At 36.5% G+C, this 19836-nt stretch overlaps 1 protein-coding gene across 1 annotated transcript in view; it reads left to right on the top strand.

The window, feature by feature from the left end:
- atp13a3 (ATPase 13A3) overlaps positions 1 to 19515 on the top strand; it is a 239012-nt gene extending 219497 nt beyond the window's left edge. The window contains exons 29-33 of the mRNA XM_028795036.2: positions 4049 to 4227; positions 5258 to 5346; positions 5457 to 5537; positions 8736 to 8822; positions 14464 to 19515. Coding sequence (XP_028650869.1) covers positions 4049 to 4227; positions 5258 to 5346; positions 5457 to 5537; positions 8736 to 8822; positions 14464 to 14664 — 637 coding nt within the window. The 3' untranslated portion in view covers positions 14665 to 19515. The remainder of the gene's footprint in view (positions 1 to 4048; positions 4228 to 5257; positions 5347 to 5456; positions 5538 to 8735; positions 8823 to 14463) is intronic.
- The last annotated feature ends 321 nt before the right edge of the window (positions 19516 to 19836 follow it).

The raw sequence follows: 19836 nt of genomic DNA, 5'->3' as shown, positions 1-19836 counted from the left end.
TTTCACATAAAGTTGTCAATTTGTTTCAGCCCTCTGACTCGCAATGCATTTGTTTAAGTGAGGCGCTGCAACTTTCCCAAACCAATAAAGTGTTTTAGTTGCACATATATACCCAGTGAATTCCAGAATTCAACATTCAAAGGTATTTTCTTTATAAATAAAGATTGCAGTTCTTCAAATATGATACTTTATTAAACATTGCTGAAGAAATTTAGCATTAATTCATCAGAAAGACGCAACGAGTGATTGCGAAGAATTTTAACTATTGGATTTGCAGCTGCAAATTAAAATAAAGATTAACTGTAGAGGGAATAAAGAACAGTTTGAATTTCATTTTATCCTTATCCAATTGAACTTCATATTTGATAGCAGAAGCTGGACTTCTAAATGTGGGTGAGTTCCATTTAAGAGGACATTTTCTTCTTTTTGACATTTGTGCATGTTAATAGTTAACTGTTGTTACTTTGTTTATTCCTGTGTTTGAGAATATGCTGCACATTTTTCCTTCTACCATTACAGTTCCTAAGCCAAGACAGCAAAACATAACATTAATTCAATACATGTTTAATAAGTGATATAAAGTGAAAATTCATGTTTAAAGGACAAAAAAGAGTTGCTACCATCCTTTCTGCTTCTGTGTTTTAGCAGATTCTTATCCACAACGTTTTTAGTTGTTTTGGTTAATGCACCTAGTTCAGCAAAGACAAGAGGATATAAATAATGACATTTCATTCATCCACTTACTTCCATCCATCCATCCATCCATTATCCAACCCGCTATATCTTAACTACAGTCTGCTGGAGCCAATCCCAGCCAACACAGGGCGCAAGGCAGGAAACAAACCCCGGGCAGAGCGCCAGCCCACTGCAGGGCGTGCACACCCACACACCAAGCACACACTATGGACAATTTAGGATCACCAGTGCACCTAACCTGCATGTGTTTGGACTGTGGAAGGAAACCGGAGCACCTGGAGGAAACCCACGCAGACACGGGGAGAACATGCAAACTCCACGCAGGGAGGACCCGGGAAGCGAACCCAGGTCTCCTAACTGCAAAAAAGCAACGCTACCCACTTGCCCACCATGTCGCCTCATCCACTTACTTGCTTGATCCAATTTTATTATCACAGAGAGCTGAAACCTCTGGGCACAACTGCAAGGCAAGAATCAACTGGATGGGATTCCAATCCACTCCAGGACACACTTGTGCACACACTCATAGTGGGCCAGTTTACAGTTGCAAGTTAAACCTTTCATGTATATATCCGTGGGCTGGAGAAGGGAAACTAGAATACCCAGAGGAAAACCCACAAAGACAGATGCAGAATATACAAACTCCATACATGACGTTTGGGCCAGGATTCAGAGCTGAAACTAGAACTGTGAGGCAGCTGCATTGCTGTGTGATATTTTAGCTTTTATATTTTTTATTATTGTTTACTATTGTCTTTCTTTTTGTTGCAAAGGGGGGAAGAGGGTTTAACTCACAAGTAATGTTCCCTTTCTAATATATCAGAATTACAAGATATAAATTTGATAAGGACTGAATACTTTTTCAAGAGTATATATCTTTGTACTGTATGTCTCCTTACACTTTTAATGTACTTTTCCTGTAAGCCTAGACATAAAATCTTGAATAGAAATACTAGCACCTAGAAAAAGTTCCTTTAGCTCTGAGAATCACCGTTGATCAAATTAATTTAGGTTTGATTATAATTGAAGTTAAAAAATGTCTTTCTACATACAGGTAAAATTCCGTTACAACGAATAACTTTACAACGAAATTTTTATTACATTTTATGGTCCCAACAGCTTCCCCATATGACACAAGTCTATAGAAATCTCGTTACTACGAAGTACATTCAGCAGATACTTTCATTACAATGAAGTGCACAAAAGACCTTGAAATGCCTGAATGAATCATCCACAGAGCAGTTAATTCTGTGACTGCAGCTCAGTTGTGCACAATGATCCCCAAACAGTAACACTGTAATTTTTTTTTCTTTCTTCGAACTTTCCTCGTACTGGTTTTTTTTTTTTTTTTTTTTTTGCCTTTTTTGTTTCCTGTGGTTTTCAGGGATACCTTTTACTTATTGCTTGTCAACATTTGAAAAACATCCATTGGAATTTAACTCATTGTCACCCTCCTATAGAAACAGCAGACACGAAAAAACGATAACAGTTCATATTAGAAAAAAAAAACGTTTTGCACCTCTCAATTGCGGCAAAAAGAAAAAAGACTTTGCCAGTGAATTCGGAATTTCGCTATCAATGCTGTCAACTTTCTTGAAAGACAGAGCAAAAAAGTAGAAAAATCTCGGGTTGCAAACGTACGTGAACTGCTGCATTTGAAGACATTGAAAAAGCTGTTTTTATGTAGTTCAGTGATTCTCGTTCAAGAAACATTCCTATTAATGCGGCACTCATTCAAGAGAATGTGATGTTTGTAAACTCTCTTGGGACCTCCCACAACTGGACAGTAAGCCAAAGAGCGTCCCGAAGTGCGATCTCCGTGTCTGTACTGGGCAATAGCAGATACGCTGCATCTCTCCGCCAAAGTAAACAGTGTCATGCTTGGGTCACAGATTTGCACAGAAACACAGAAGATTGTAGAGACAGGAACTTTATTCAAACACTGCAAACAAACATGTCTCTTTTTCAAAAGTTTAAACGTGCTCCTTGACAAGACGGTGGTGACAAATCTGTCTCACAATTAAAAGATTGCAAACACCTTCTACTTCAAAGGAGTGCGCGTCAGGAGCAGGGAAGGACAGAGATAGAAAAAGGCAAACAAACAATCCACAACTGACAGGTGCTTTTGGACTTTTAAGTCTGCAAAGTATCATGCGGATCACGCGATAGATCAGCCGCAAGTTATCCCAGCAGCAAGGGAGCAATGTGAAGGTAGTCTTTCAGCGTCTTTTTTTTTAACCTGTAGGGGTGCGATCAGCCCCCCAGCTCACAACAGAAAAGATCTCGAGGGGTGATGCAAGGTTAGGAGCATGTAAATTGTAAGTACAGTCTGGCCACGACTCTGCCTGACTGCTGTGTCTGTGTATAGCAGAGTGGCAGATCATGCTACAATAAATAACTATGCTGCTCCTATTTCAAGCTGAATAAAGCTGGTTTTGCTAAAGTACTGAGACTAAGCCTCGTGTTTTGGGGTGCAAGACAGGGACTTATAGCGCGACCACGATCTTTTGTGATTTGCTTCATTGCAGCGCTGTGAGCCTCCTATTGCCCTGCCCCAGCAAAGGACAAACAATCTTCCACAGACTCTGCAATCGCGCTTCAGGATGCACTTCAGCGTGTCGTTCCCGTTGGGTGGAGAGCTGGGGGGTGGGGGGGGGGGTTCGTCGGGGGGGCCCTGGTCTCAAAAGAGTTCAGGAACCTCACGATATGAAGAACAAATAATGATTGGGCACCTGATTGATAACTGTGCACCCCACAACATGCTTCCACATTTAGATAATGTTCGCGTTGAATTCCTCCCACCCAATTGCATGCACGACAGCGCTTCAGCCATTGGTTTTGGGCATCATTCGCACCCTGAAAGTGTATTATCGCAAGGAAATACTGAGAAAAATTCTCGTCAGCATAACTTGTAGGCAGGAGGAGATTAAAATTAACATGAAAGAAGCTATTGAAATGATTGCAAGCGCCTGGATACAAGTTAAAGAAAGCACTATAGTAACAAATACAGAATCTCGTTACAACAAAATTTTCATTACAACGAAATATTTTTTAGGTCCCTGTGAGTTCGTTGTAACGGAATTTTACCTGTATTTCTTCTTAGTAAAGTGGGATTTAGCTGTTTAATTAGACCAAAGCATATGATTTCTGTTAATGGTACTACCTAGGAGCATTTTTTGATGGGAGGTATCTGTGTACAGTAATAGTAACAGAGCCTAGTTTATTTACAAATTCTGTGATTTCTGTCTTTTTGCTGTACACATTTTTTTCTTTATATTGAATATTAAATTAACCGATGCTGGTTCATTTTATAAAGAACACTCACTGTATGTTGAACTGCTCTGTGTTTCAGTGCCTGCAATTCATCAGTGACCCAACATACCATATCACTCGGTCATAACAAGACAGATGAGCATAACATCAAGAATTATGAGAACACAACACTGTTCTTCATTTCTTCTTTCCAGTACCTAATTGTGGCATTAGTGTTCTCCAAAGGCAAACCTTTCAGGCAGCCCAGCTACAGAAACGGTGAGTGTTTTATGCCATCTGCTAGTCCTTCTGACTCCCTGGAATATTTTTTGTTTTAGAATATAGAGAGGTCCTGTGTAAATCTTGGAAGTGTTTATAGGACACTAGTTTATAATGAATTCAGTGTCTACTATAGGAATTGCATGTCAGTGTAGGTAGGGTGTTTCTGATTGCAGTAATTAATGTGCAAATTTTCAAATCTAACTGTTGTTGCTTCATTGAAAAAACGCAGTCTTCTAATGGAAAAACAATAATGTCAATTGCATGTTGTGACTGAATAATTTGAAAGTGCCCACACTTGAAAGCAAAAGCTACATTTTTCATATAAAATAATGCTACCCTTAATAAATTAAAGCATTTAAAAAAATCATAGTAGTATGTGATGTTTGTAATTACTATATGTAGCAAATAATATCCAAGTTAAGAAAGATCAGGTAAAACTCTGTACAACCAATATTTGTTCATCTCCAGTTCTTGTACATATGTAACTATAGAAGTATATGCAATAATAGTCAACTTTTTTTGTTTGAACTGTAGCTGAATGGTACCCTGTAATTTTTCATAATTTTTTCTTTTCTTCCAGTCTTAAAATGTTTGGGCAGTAGTCAAGTAAAGTTTTTTGTGGGGAGAAAAAATATATTTATGTGTGAATGATGCTCCTTGATGATAGAAAATGTAATAGATAATAATAACATTTAAAACCTTGTAATCTATAAAACTTTACTAATGTAATGAAAATTCATGAGTAATTTTTGAATAAAGGACAGTCAGCATTGATAGCTGCTTTATAAATTAAGCAATAATGAAATTGTTAAATAACATTGCTGTCCTGGTTCACTTTTCATTCTGTCTCTAAATCTTAAAAGGAAAGTAAGAGGCTAAGTTTTGTGAGCAAAAGGCAAATTCTTCTGCCTACTTCTTTTAACTCCTAGCATCTAGTATGCTGGTAACAGGAGTTTCCCTTAAGAAATTAGATATTATGTATGATATTTTAGGGTACAATGATATTTTCATCTTTTTGTCTCTGCAGTGCCATTTATGGTATCCTTGCTTTCACTGTATGCCTTAATTTTATTCATTCTGCTCTATCCAGTGGAGAAGATTGATAACTTCCTGGAAGTGAGTGCTGGCAAGAGTGCAATTTTCAGTTTATATTTTGTGTCTGTTGCTGTTACTGTTGTGGTCTTAGTGTACTATGCAGTATAATGATGTCAAATAATTTTTTATAGGTCGTGTGTGTTCCTAATCAGTGGCGTTTTACAATGCTGTTAATAGTTATAGTCAACTCCCTAGTGTCTTTTCTTACTGAGGTAAGTAAGTTTGTGGCAATACATTTTGTACTTAACTTTTCTATAGTATCTATATATCACTCTGACAATATGATATTTATGAAATTTTGTATTCCAGAATAATGTTGAAAATAAATTGAGTATTTGAGCACCTAAATTGATTCACACTTGAAATTTGCTAAAGTGAAACATAGTACTTCAAATGTTTTACCTGCAGGAAAAGAAAAATAATAAAGAAGAGGCTTTACTTGCTTTTTTTACTGCTCATAAATGTTAAAGAAGCAGGTTAGGGCATTTACAATAATACCAGAGGGACTGTAGAACACATTACATTTTGAACATATCAAATCAAGCATGACAACAACTTTTCAATCAGTGATTAGTTGCATTTAATGTGATGCTGGAATAGAAATTGAAGCATTTTATTTAAAATGAATTGATGCCTAATATAGTTTTGTTAACTTGGAATAAATATACAGTGCCTTCAGAAACTGTTCAGACCCCTTCACATTTTTCAGTTTGTTATACTGCCTTATGCTAAAATCATTTACATTTTTTCTCCTCATAAAACAACACTAATTACCCCAGAATAACAAAGCAAAACATTTATTTTAATTTATTAAAAATAAAAAAGTGACCTTTTACTCAGTACTTCATGTTAGCCCCTTTGGCAGAGATTATGACCTGGGTGTTGTCTTGGGTATGATGCATCAACTTTGCATTTTGGGATTTTCTGCCATTCTTCTCTGCAGAGCCTCTTAAGCTTTGTCAGGTTAGATAGAGATTGTTGGTGGACAGATATTTTCTAGTCCCTCCATAGATGTTCAATCGGTTATAAGTTTGTATTTAGGGTCATTGTCCTGTTGGATGGTAAATATTGGCTCAGTCTGAGGTCCAAGCACAGGTTTTCACTAAGGATATCTCAGTACTTTACTCCATTCAGCATTTCCTCAGCCCTGAATAATCTTTCAGTACTTGCCACTGAAAATAACCCCAATGCATGATGTTGCCAACACCTCGATTCACCATTGGAATGGTATTATAGGTGCCGAGTAATGTCTGGTCTCCCCCATATGTGATGCTTAGAATTGAAGCCAAATAGTTCAAACTTGGTTTCGTTAGACCAGAGAATCTTGTTTCTCAGTCTAAAACTCCATTAGGAACCTTTTTACAAACTTCAAGTGAGCTTTCATGAGTTTGACCACTCTTCCTTAAATCCTAGTTTAGGGTGGGGATTGCAGTGGTGTTTGTCCTTCTGGAAGTTTCTCCCATCTCAACACAGGCTCTCTGCAACTCAGCCAGAGAGACCATCGGGTTCCTTGTCACCTCTCTCACCAAAGCTCTTCTCTCCCAGTTGCTCACTTTAGCCAGTTGGCCAGCACTAGGAAGATTCCTGGTTGTTCCAAACGTTTTCCATTTAAGAATTATGGAGGCCAGTGTGCTCTTGGTAACTTTCAGGCCTGCATATATATCTTAGAGCCTTCCTGAGATCTGTGTCTCAGCATTATCTTGTCTCTCAAGCTCAACCTCATGGCTTGTTGTTTGCTGTAACGCACATTGTCACCAGTGGAACCTTATATAAAATGTATGTGCCTTATATAAAAGGTATGTGCCTTTTCTAATCATGTGCAGTCCCATGAATTGACCACAGGTGGACTTAAAACAGAGTGTAGAAACATCTCACTGATGATCAATAGAATGGGACATACCTGTGTCAGATGTCAAGTGTCATACCAAATACTTGTGTCAATGTGATATTTCAGCTTTTATTATTTTTACAAAAATTACTAAATTCTGTTTTTGCTTTGTCATTCTGGAAAATAGTGTGCTGTTTGATGTGGGGAAAAATATTTTAATGATTTTAGCTTAACTGCAAAACAGCAAAATATCAAAAAAAGTTCTGAAGGCACTATAATATAAAATTTGGTAGAACTGCACAATTGTTTTAAAACAAGTAGTTGATGGTTTAAATCTGTGGCTTTAGATTAATTTGACATTTGGGCTAACACATACTTTCAACTACCGAAAGCAGTAAATTATTACAAGTAACATCCACCACTTTACTAGTTTCATTATACTATACTATAGTTTATTGTAGAATGCTCAAGAAGAGGAGGGATGGTCAGTTAGCCTTGGTCACCAGAACTGTAACTTGGTTCAGTTTTTTTCTGTTATAATTAACTGTTAACCCCTAGAGGTTTATTTTTTTGGGAATGCTTCCGACTACAGGTTTTTTTTTAACTTCTCCTGTATTCAACTGGCCACATTTCGATTATAATGGCATTACAGTTATATTGTCATGATTTTCTTAGGGTAATCAATTTGGAAATTGATGTTTTGATTGTGGGCGGCACGGTGGCGCAGTGGGTAGCGCTGCTGCCTCGCAGTTGGGACACCTGGGGACCTGGGTTCGATTCCCGGGTCCTCCCTGCGTGGAGTTTGCATGTTCTCCCCGTGTCTGCGTGGGTTTCCTCCGGGCGCTCCGGTTTCCTCCCACAGTCCAAAGACGTGCAGGTTAGGTGGATTGGCGATTCTAAATTGGCCCTAGTGTGTGCTTGGTGTGTGGGTGTGTTTGTGTGTGTCCTGCGGTGGGTTGGCACCCTACCCAGGATTGGTTCCCTGCCTTGTGCCCTGTGTTGGCTGGGATTGGCTCCAGCAGACCCCCGTGACCCTGTGTTCGGATTCAGCGGGTTGGAAAATGGATGGATGGATGGATGTTTTGATTGTGCATTTAACCAAATTTGTACAGATTTTCTATGTATATAATGTTAATTTGTATTACAGCTATAAGGTTGTTACACTGCTTTGAGCCTGTACTCAATGAAAAGCACACATATAAATAAATATAAATATTTAATCAGTATGCAAATGTAAACTGAACTGAAATAAACATTGTGGAGTCTGCAATTAACAACAGGATTTTTTTCAAAGGTCAAATTCATGATTATCTGGTACTTTCATAGCTATACTCCAGTGAATAAAAACCTTCAGAGCCACAGATTTAAACTACAAGGATGAGTTTTTACATGTTGTTTATAAGCAATGACTGCAGCTGTAGATGTGCTATTTTATGACTGCTGCTAAACTAGCTTTGATAGCTGCAGAATAACTGATTTGCTCGTGTCACACTCGAGAGAAGAATATCAAACAGCATGTTCTCAATGGTGCATGATTTGCTGCCCTTTTTAATCCTATCCTGCACACTACAATATTTCATAGAATGTCCTCCTTGATATCATCTTATGGAAGCTTATATTCAGCCGAGACAAGCAGGGGAGCTCTGGCATCACCTCACAGACAGCACAGGTTGGGAATCAACACTTTTGGTTTTAATTGTCGCACTAACCCAAAGCATGATGTGTGCTTGTATTGCTTGCACTAATGTTTTCTCTATTCATTTGGAAGTTTACGGTAATTGATATCTAATGGAGTTTTATTGTGTTAGTATTTGTTTTGGAAAATGTTTGGGAATTATAAGGAAAGGTTATATGTAGTGCATGCAACTCAAACCCTGCATGATGTTTTGTAAACTTGCCTGTACAGAGAGAAGCAATAGTCTTTTCCATTTTAAACTGAATGCAATAGCCTGATGTTAAATTCATTATCTTTTTGCTTCTGTTTGTGTCCATAACCACATGGTTTATTTCAGGTAGTCTGAAAATAAGCTTCCTCTTCACATCAATAATAATGTTGCTCAGTGTGATGAAAACTGTCAAGAGTATAAAATACACAAAATCTTGATGTCAGGATTTTATTCATTATGTTATTAATGCAAGCATTCTTTTTTATTAATAAATTAATGGAATATTCATTGAATATATTTATTTGAAACATGAATCAGAATTTTTCACTGCTTGAGTTAAGATTCAAAAAGGCCATCATCAGAACAGTGTCATATAACCCTCTTGATTCCTTTTTTTATTTTGAGTAATTCCAGAGTTCAGTAAAAGGACTGTTTAATTACATGCCCATTTTAGGTAAATTCTCATATAATGCGAAAAACATTTATTGCAATAGCAATGTCTACTAGGTATCTGTCTGTCCCTCTGCCCAAAACAACTAGGTTCCTTGTGGAATGATTTTGTTTAAAGCAGGCACACATATTCTTTAAAAAAATTTCATAATAATTCAGTTTTCATCAAAACATGTTTACTACATCATGCTGCACACATTTTTGAAATGTGGAAATCCCCCTTTGAAAAGTATTGGCGATTTTGTGAACTTGTCTGTCTCAAAACTGAGTAACTTTCAGTTTTGCTGTGGGTAAGGTTGCTTGTGTATTTCTTTTTGTACTTTTTTTTTCTTTTACTCATTCAGCATCTAGTCTTAACAGCAAAGCAGTAAAACACCTGTTGTTGTGTGTGCTGAATCAAGTACACCTCACTGCAGGACGCGGGATAGAGCAGGGTCAGATGTAGGTGGGGTTGGATATCCGAATATTACCATATAAGAAATGCACAATGCTATACATGTATTTGTTTATTCCATATAGTAGTAATGATATTGTTTGTTTATTCTTCACTGCACAAGGAAAGTATTGTCCCTTACTCTACCAGAATGCAGGAGTGGGTCTCTTTATAATGTTAACAGTCTGGCTTCAGTCACAGCAGCTTAGGACTGAATTTTCTGAAGGCAATGCTAGGAACATACTAAGCTCCATCTTAAAATCGGTCATTAGTTTAAGAATGTTTCCTAAAAACACATTGTAAATAAAGTAGCTCGTTAAATGCTTCATAATCTTTGTGCTACCTGACCCACTTTTTATTCTCTAAGTGCTTCTTAAAGTGGCTACCTCTTGCTGGTCAAGCTGTCAAGGTAATTTCATTAATATTCTGTTAATAATTGCAAACTATTCTTTCAGTTTTGCCGACTCAGTGTTCTAAATTTTATGCTCAAGAAGACTTGGTTATGTAACACAGAGGGGTGGTTATGTGGAGAAGTGAGAAGAAAGAAAAGGGAAGCATAAGAGATAGGTTTTCTTTATTGCAGCTATATCTCTAACCAAACAGGGGGGAACATCCATTGAATTCTATCTCTCTGTGCTTGAATTTCACCTCACAAACCTAATGCTTGCACATTATTTAAGTTAGTTCAGTGGGATGTAACTGAATTTCATTCATACCCCCAGTCCCTTGAAGTCTAGTTAAACTTGCCATAAAGGTTCTTTGCATTGAATGTACAGCTGATATTTAAATCGCTAAGGACCTTATATTAGGATATTTTGGTGAAGTGTCCTCAGAGTACCTGCAATGTCTTCATCTTAGTCGATCTTTTGAGTATGTTAAAGGGTAAGACATGACAAGTTTGTTAGTGGACGAGCACTGAGTGATAGTGGGTATCCTCATCTTGTATTTCTTTTGGTACCTGTAACTGATTTCTCATGTGGTGGTCAAGTAAAAATATAATGTGGTACATCATGAAAATCGCAGCATGGTCGTATGCAAGAACCAGACAAAGCTACTGTATGCAAAAATGCTTCTGTCGTCTTCATAAATCGTCACGTGGGATTTTCTTTATACTTGAGAAGGAGTGTGGGAATTTATAATGCATAATGGAATTTATGCACTCATTTAATGATTGTGAAACAATAACAAAACATATAAAATAAATATGCATACAAAGAAATTACCACAAGACTGTCCAAGTGGTGTCTGTGTGTCTAAAAGAGAGTAAAATGCATTGTCATGTGCAGACTTCTATTCAATGTGTCATCCCACTTTGTCTGTTGGAAAGGCTACTGCTTGACTCAGTAAGTAACAACACTGGCTCCCATCTAAAAGGAGAACAAGCTCATTTTTAGAAAAGTGATTTTCTTTTATGGTGTGCATCTGTCATTTCTTTTGAGTTTGAACACTGAAAAAACTGCACAACTTAACATTTTAAATTATTGCACAAAAAAAAGGTAGGAAAACACTATTGGTATAGGAATTTTGAGTGGAATGTTCTTTTTTTTTTTCTTTTCTAAAGGCGTTTTTGGTAGTCTTAATATACAGTTATTAACAGGAACCTCAACTTTAAAAAATTTTAAAACTTGGCAGAAAAAGTTTTTGTTCTAAAATCTTCAAGCTAATTTAGTAAACATGTACTCTGGTATAGAATGCTACTTGTGCCAAAATTAAATAAAATGTTAATTGTGGAATAATTCCAGGGCAAAAGTACAGTAATGTTTATAAATTAGTCATTAAATTATGAAAAATTAAAAATAAATAAAAGTCAAATAATTAGTATGAAATGTCATCATTTTTTGGATCAACAATGCAGGTTTATTTTCTGAATGGCCTTATTTTTTCATTAACAATGAAAACTTTTCTGAATGAAACCTTTCCACATGACCATTTATTTGCCAGCGCTATTTCATTCAGACCACCTCTCTTTGGAATGGTTTTGTAATTTGTCGATGAAAACCAACAGGCTGAACCTGTGCCTATTGGTTAGTAATTTCCTGTTGATTACTTGTGCCTAATTGTAGGCGGTAAGCTGACAATAGATCATTTAGCACTACTTTTTTACATTCAGATTGGCAAAATCATCAGTAAGCGTGCAACAGTTTTGCAGAGAGAATATAAAGAGATAATTTAAAATTCTGTAACTATAACTAGCAATGTGCAAATTTATTAAGTGATAGTAAACTGTACTTAGCCCAGTGAAGATGTTACACTTTCCTGCTGTTACGATATATGGAAAGTGGCTTATAAAACAACAAACATACACAGAAGACAAGATACTGCTGGTCCTATGCTGCTTCTGCTCCTTAATGTAATCCTGCCAGTATCATCAAATGCCCTTTCTCACCGTTGCACTCCCTATCACTCCCCATGATCCCTAAGAAAAAATTACAACATTACGGGGCTGCTGTTTATTTGCTCTGAAAGTCTTCACATGTTGTCTTGAATGTTTTTAAAGGTTGTTGAATGCAGGGGCTCCCTGTCCATGACTAAATGGGTCATTGTCACTTTAGTGTTTACCTTTCCTTTCTGAAGAGCCACGGTATGATGCTGTTTTAAGACAGACTGATGATAAATTGGCAATGTTCAGACACATAAGTAATCTTCAAAAATATTCATGTTGATAAAGAGGTTCTCTGTAGTTTAAGATCAGTTTCGACCTGCACAGGTGGCCACCTGAAAGCATGTCACCTGGAATTTCCAGTCTTTACATTAATGCATGTCTGTGTTGTTTCTTCATTTGGTCTTAAACTACCAACAATTTGAACATCAACATTTTGAAGAGCTATTCTCCATCTGAACATTTCCAGTATATTGATCATTTTCTGAAACTGGCATGATATGTTAAATGATCTATTTTTTGTCTAGTTTGAAAAACTATCAAAACTCTTAATGGCCTCCACATCTTTGCCAGATGGAATGCAAGTAGTCGTGCAGCACTAAGGATCTTAGGTTACCTACAATAAGGAAACTAATAATCAACAGCAAAGGATTAGCCATTACGAACAGGTTTCATCTGTTGGTCTTTGTCTTAAGTGACCATCGACAAGACTTTCACGATAAGAGGCATATTAAAATAAATGGAGCTGGCATTAAAAGCGCCATTCAGAAGTACTTTACATTGTTTGGAAAAGTGTCATTGTTAAATAAACAAGGCCATTTTAAAATAAAATCTGCAATAACTAAGTGTAAGGTAAAAAGAATGACATTGTATTTCAGAATAATTAGACTTTTGTTTAATTATGCATTTTCATTTTTTAACAATGCATTAATTAAAATAACCACAAGAAGAAATACAGTAATATATATAATATGTATAATATGTATAATGATTGCCATTTCATTTATTTAATTTTGGCACAAATGATAATTCCTTACTTCACGAGGTTGTTGCATATGAGACTATTTTAGAAGCAACATACTTACTCCAGAATACAGTATATACAAAGATGCGCTATTTGAAACTGGAGAAAAGGGGGTTTTAAGTAGACTTCGTTTAAATATGCGTACTGTTTGTTGAAATGGACAACCTATTTAAGTTCTCTACTGACTTTTTAGAGCATAAGCAGGTGAATGAGATGGATCAGTAAAACAGCCCTCATTTTAAAAGCACTGTTGAAGCATGTAGCTTTTTTTCTATCAATAAGACACTCATTCTATGTGTGTTTGCTGTTTATGACGTTACTCTGCATGTTTATGTTTTGACTTTTAAGTTCCACTTGACCCTGAGCTTGTCAGTTGCTTTCCTGAATATGTATGGTTATGTCCTAGTTTACCTCAGCAGCTGACAGGGTTGTGTTATTCTATAACTGACTGGGATGGATCTTATGTAATGTATCCACTGCAAGTATTGACACACTTGCATTCTTCACATCTTAATTGCATAGTGCAGAACATTGCAAGTAGGAGAGGTAATTTGATTGCAATTGAAGGACACACAAAAAAACTTACTTTATTCTCTATATTCAGGATTCATAATATGGACACGCGCAAAATGATTTCTCAATGAAGGTGATTCAGGAGCAGGAAATACATGAATCAAATACCTAGACCCCCACGTACCTAAGCCCTTTCTGTGCCATGAAGACGTCAGACTCCTACTGCTTGCTTGTGTTTATTTTGTAGGCATCAGTTCTTTGAAATGCAGTCACTACATATATGTATAATATACCTTCATCAACAGGACAGAGTGTGCTGATCCAAAACTACCATTCACTCAGAGATCACTGAACCAGAGACTGGAAGCAGTGCTGATGCTGAGAAAGGAATGACAGTACAAATAATTGCTGTGATGCTGGCATTCACTGTTTTTGCACATTTGTTATGGAATAACTTAACTGCTACTGCTAACACAATTTTTCAAATTAAAATTCAGAAACTGAGAGGGTGAATAATAAAATACTGCTTATTAAGTGTGAATTTTGACACTTGGCTGATTTGCTTGGTTCCCCCCACCCTTTCATTACTTACTCCTGTACCTTGTTTTCTTCTCCTTTCTGCAGAAGAGCATTGACCGATTTGGTGAAACCTGCTTCTCCTTCTTGTGCTGTCAGAAGAAAAGGCCTCCCAAAGCAAAATACATGAACTTGGCTCAGGAGCTGCTTTTCGATCCTGAGTGGCCTCCCAAACCAAAGACGACAACTGAAGCCAGGCCTGCTTCCAACTCAGAAAGCAAAGCATACCAAATTATTTCTTCTACATAATGAATGACCTTTGACTCCAAGTGTTTAACTGAGCACTTCCTCATGTCCAAGGTGCCCTATTTTTAGGTTTCTTCAATTTATCTCCTTAATGCCAAGTTGAAATCAGTGATGGCTAAATAATTCACAGTAATGCATCTGAACTGGTTTAACTTCCATTTCTCTGAAAGTCATGCAGCTTGATGGATTGTTTTATCTTCCATGCAGCTTTGAGTGGAGAAAGGGTACTTTTATCAATGAACTTGAAGTAGCAGGAATGCCAGAATTTTAATGGTCGACTTTTAATTCACTGCCCATCCATGAAGATGTACAGTGTAGGCTTAATGTTCCTCTCTTACTGTTACTCATTACCTCAGGGGTAAGTACAGTGAAGAGAAATTCTTGCCACCAGGTACTTGAAGACATTTTTTTAACCAAAATGAAGAAATAAGAACTTTCCTGCATTCAAGGAATCAATTGAATGAAACATTTGTGAGCTGCTTAACATTGCAAAGCACAATATGCAAAAAATGAAAAGAATGAGGAGTGCAGTCTGGGGTTGCCTCTTTTTAATTTATTATTTTAGTTCATATTCCATTTTATCCACCAGACTGCTTCATCCATTTAAGACTTGTTCTAGAAGTCAGCAGTAATTTATTACCTCATTTTGTTGTGTGAAGTGTACAGAATGTATGTCTGAGTAGCGAAAAAGAGTGAATGATTTTGTGAATTTTGTTGGAAGTCCCAGCTTAGTTTACTCCTTGGCAGCAGAAGCCAGTACATTCCATTCATTGTGGGTTTGTAAACCAGTTACAACACTATGATGTGGAAACATCACGCACAGGGTAAGCAAAGATCAAAATTTCAGAATATGGTATTTTTGGGACTTTTTTAAAATTATCTTTTGTTTACTACTTTTTAAATAGTAGTTAGCTTGAGTACATTTTTAAAACGTACTTTAAACCCCATTAAAATTTTGTATGCCTTGCATTGAATGAGGTTGTTATTTATAATCCTGTCTTGTAAGGTGTTTGACCCTTCGTATTCAGTCTTTTTTAATGTTAATGTGATCTGTCTGTTTTATTTTAAAAATCAAGATACTTGTAAGTAAAATTTTTGATTCCAAGCCAGCACTGATATTTGCCAGATAAAACGTTACCATATTTCAGGAGTGGTATGAAACATGTGGGAAAGGTGGCTACTATATTTACTGAAGACAGTACATGAGCATGGGTAATTTTTTGTATACAAAGAGGTGTTATGAATCAATGTTTTGGAGGAGATGCTTAGTTTAGTTGCAGTTGTTTAAAGGCAAGACTTGGAAATGATTTTAACCAAGCAGCAGGATAGTCTCCTATATTTTTGCTGTTTTCAAGTTACATTCAAAAATCACACTGACCTGCATTCTCATTGTGCATTAGTGAAAACAGTATAATGTTTAGGTAATGTGTTTTGTTATTTTATTTATGAGGCAAACATTAAAGACATTTGTGCAGGGCAGACTGACATCTAGCTTTGTTCTTATAAATGGTTGACCTGTTAGCTTGAACTGTTTAAATATGGAAATTATTATTCATATGCTCCAGTTTTCATACTCAGTGTTGTGCTCCTTGGGATTAAGGTTATTGGAAAAGGTCTTGTATACAATATAACTCCCAAGATTTTTTTTTCCTTCTTAGCAAAAATAGCACATTTTTGAAATTACTGCAAAAGCATTGTGTTGAACTGGAGCTCAAATTCCAGGCCAAAGCATTGCTCCCCAGCTAATTATTGTGAGTTACCTGGTACAAAATAACACAACAGAATGAACTGTATTGATTTATCTTTTTAGTTTTTCTAACAAATCATGCATACATGTAGACAAATTAAAATCATCTGATAGGTCAAATCGTTGATGTAGATAGCAACTATTTTATTGGCAACAGAGGGCTCCTTTTTTTTCTTGGTCCTTTCCCAATAAGATTTGCTACAGTGTTAACAGATGCAGCGAAATCTTACTAGAAATGATGTTAGCTGTGCACTCATCTAAGTAGCAAAATCAGGTGTACACCACAGTGAGGTAAATCCTACATTCTGCAGTTGCATTTTTCCATACCTGTGTTCATAAATGTGTTTACAGTGATTGAGCAGTAAGTGTAAAGTCCATGCCTGTTGTTAAGGGGCTGAGAAACAGTGCAGTGCATCAACTCTGTTCTTGCGTGTGCAGTAAATCGAACTTTAGATTAACCTGCCACTAGTTTCATCCAGCTCAAGGCAGCACTAGTGAATGGAAGGGAAATGCTGTAGCCAGCAAAAACAAAGATGGCAAATGACATCCTAGTATGGAAAATCTGCTCCTGATGCAATTAAATATTTCTAATGTTTATATTCTTTATGTGGGGAATGGTTTAATAGAAGGTAATGCTGTGTGTTGTATATCTTGTAGCTTGCAGCATGTGTTTTATTTATTTTATAATAGTTTACTTAGAATTATTGCAGTTAATGAAATTTATGAATAAAACACGTGTGTAGACCCCAGTGTGATCAACATGATGATGTTAAAATATATGGTTTTCTTTCAGTAGTAAATAGTTTTATCAAAGTGCCCATAATGTTAATCACAGCTCTCTTAGAGCATGCAGTTAAAGCCACTGTGATAAAAAAAAAAACAATTTATAACTTGCATGTAAGGTAGTTAGAATTTGTTTTCAATATACACTGTGTGCTTTTAACCTCAAGACAAAAAGAATTGATCTCATCATTTTTTATAATGAATTCCACAGCAAAAATTTCTACAGGGACCTTTAAGAAGAAATTATATTACAACTTGGAAGACTGCAAACAAAACGAACACATCTAGTTTGAAACCGAAAGAACCTACCTTGCAATATAGATACACTCATTTTACTCCAAAGACTTTGGACTGTATGACTTGAGTTAGTGACATTTAAGATGTGTAGTGCATTCCTACTAATTTTCTTCTTTCGGTTTCTCCCATTAGGGGTTGCCACAGTGGATAATCTTCTTCCATATCTTTCTGTCCTTCTTCTGTTAAGTGCATTCCTACTAATAATGGGATTTTATGTTGTTGATTGCTGAGGAAGAGGTAGAAAAGGGCTAACTTAGAAGTTTATCAGTTTGACCATGGAGTTTTGCTTGCATTTGGCAGTACACAAATAGTTTAGATCAAGTCCTTCTTTTAAACATATCAACCCTTTTGCCCATATGGGGACACCTGCCATTATTGGGGTCTGTGGTTTTATATTTCCTTTCATTCCTCTGAAGGCAGAGCAATGTTAACCCCTTCTGGAGGTTTGGCAGGCACATTGCAAATACTGGAGCACTCTCTTTTGCCAGTCGAACAAATGTGTGTGGATCTGTGGGTGAGAATTAACCCGTGATTTACAGTTTTAAAAAAGTGAGCATACTTTGTGCCAACCTACTGTTGTCTGAGGAAAGAAAAGATCTGACTTTCCCAGGGTTCCCTCATGCTTTATGTTGGTGCTTCTCAAGTTCAGTCCAAGGGGTCCCCAGAGGCTCCTGGTTTTCATCTGAGACAACTTCTGTTTTTAGTTGGACTCCTTCCTTAATTTAACACATTTTTCTTAATATTGGTTTGTAAGATTTATCATCATGGTTTCATTCAGTTTTTCTACATGTTCTAGTTATTTGTTAGTGAGCATGCTGGCGGATCTGATGCTGATGTAATTGCAGCCTTTAAGCATTCAGTATCATTTGCACCCATGTGTCCCCAACTTGTTATTAATTGCCATATTAAAATTCAACTAACGGAGCAAACTGCAGCAAAAGGTGTCTTGACAGGAAGATGACAAATGAGTGTTAAGGATTTAATCTGATTTCAAAAACAAAAATATTTCTAAATTTCTTAGAGGAAAATCACATACTATTGTGATTTCTAAATCATAATAAGCAAGAGAAAAAAGAGCCAATACATAGAAAACAATGAAATCATTTAGAGGGAAAATGTCTCATGGAGTGGGAAACTGGCCTGAACAAAAACCCCCAGGCCTGAACTCGAGAACCACTGCTTTATTTAATATGCCTTGTAATCCAGGAAAAAAGTGACTAGAGCAGGCTGTTTTTGTGTGAGTACTTTTGGTGAATAACTTTAGCTTGCACATTTTAATGTTTTTGTTTCTTGTGTGAAACTGAGAGGTTTTCAAGGGCTATCACAGGACTTTCATAAGTCCTGTTCTGTTTTTGATTAAACATCCATCATTGACCAGCAGTGCAGCACAAGTATGCGTCTTCACTCCTCTTTTAAATTTATTTGTGCACTTTTGCCAACGAGTGTCACTGGTGGGACAGCATTACCACTCTGGAAATGTCATTGATTTACTACTTCCTTTGCCAGCAAGGGCTCAGGCTCTCCCATAACCTTAACTGTTCTTTCCTAATATGCTGTCATGACAGAGGTCAGTTTTCCAGTTTCATGAACTGAGGTTAATGCTGTATCTCTTGAACCACAGCAAAGCCTGCTAAGAGTTTTGATAGAATGCTCTAGGGGCTGCAGGCAGGAGAAAGTGACACTCAGCATCCTCAGGTACTCGAGATAATCTTTCCTCAAGCAAATAATAGTACCTCAGGGACTCTTGGGTAATGATCTTTTTGTATTGTTAATTTGTCTGGTTTTCCCGTTAAATAAAATGTATTGCTTGCTTTCATACTAAAGTGCTAACGTTTTTTTCTAATGGAATAGAAATGTGGAAATATTAAAATGAAGAAAAAAAATGTGTATACAACTCTGAAGATTTTATACTTGTAATTTATATAATTTATTTTGATTTTTTTCCTGTCTTTACATGATTGTAATTAATTAAAACAAAGTTTTATTACATTGCAAATAAAAGTATTTCTTAGCATCAGAAAAAACAATCAATGTTTGGTAATCTTTATTGCTGCAATAAAGTACTGAATTTTAAAGGCTTTTTTATCTGCCATCGCTTCTGGAAGGATAGAGCAGTAGAAAGGAGGGCATCACCCTAAGCAGAAACACTATGAAAGGTTTTTGTTATGTGTGTGTGTATATATATGTGTATATATTAAAAATATAGCTACAGATCCACAAAGGGAGAAAATGAGTTACGTACCTTAAAATAGTGTTTTATTCCTAAGCTTTCCACAACCTATCAGGTGTCATCATCAGAGGAAAATGATTAGACATACAGGAATCAAAAGCAATGTATTGCAAGTGAT

This window comes from Erpetoichthys calabaricus, chromosome 2, assembly GCF_900747795.2.
Source record: "Erpetoichthys calabaricus chromosome 2, fErpCal1.3, whole genome shotgun sequence".
Lineage (NCBI taxonomy): Eukaryota > Metazoa > Chordata > Cladistia > Polypteriformes > Polypteridae > Erpetoichthys > Erpetoichthys calabaricus.
This window is presented reverse-complemented; position numbering and strand designations above follow the sequence as displayed.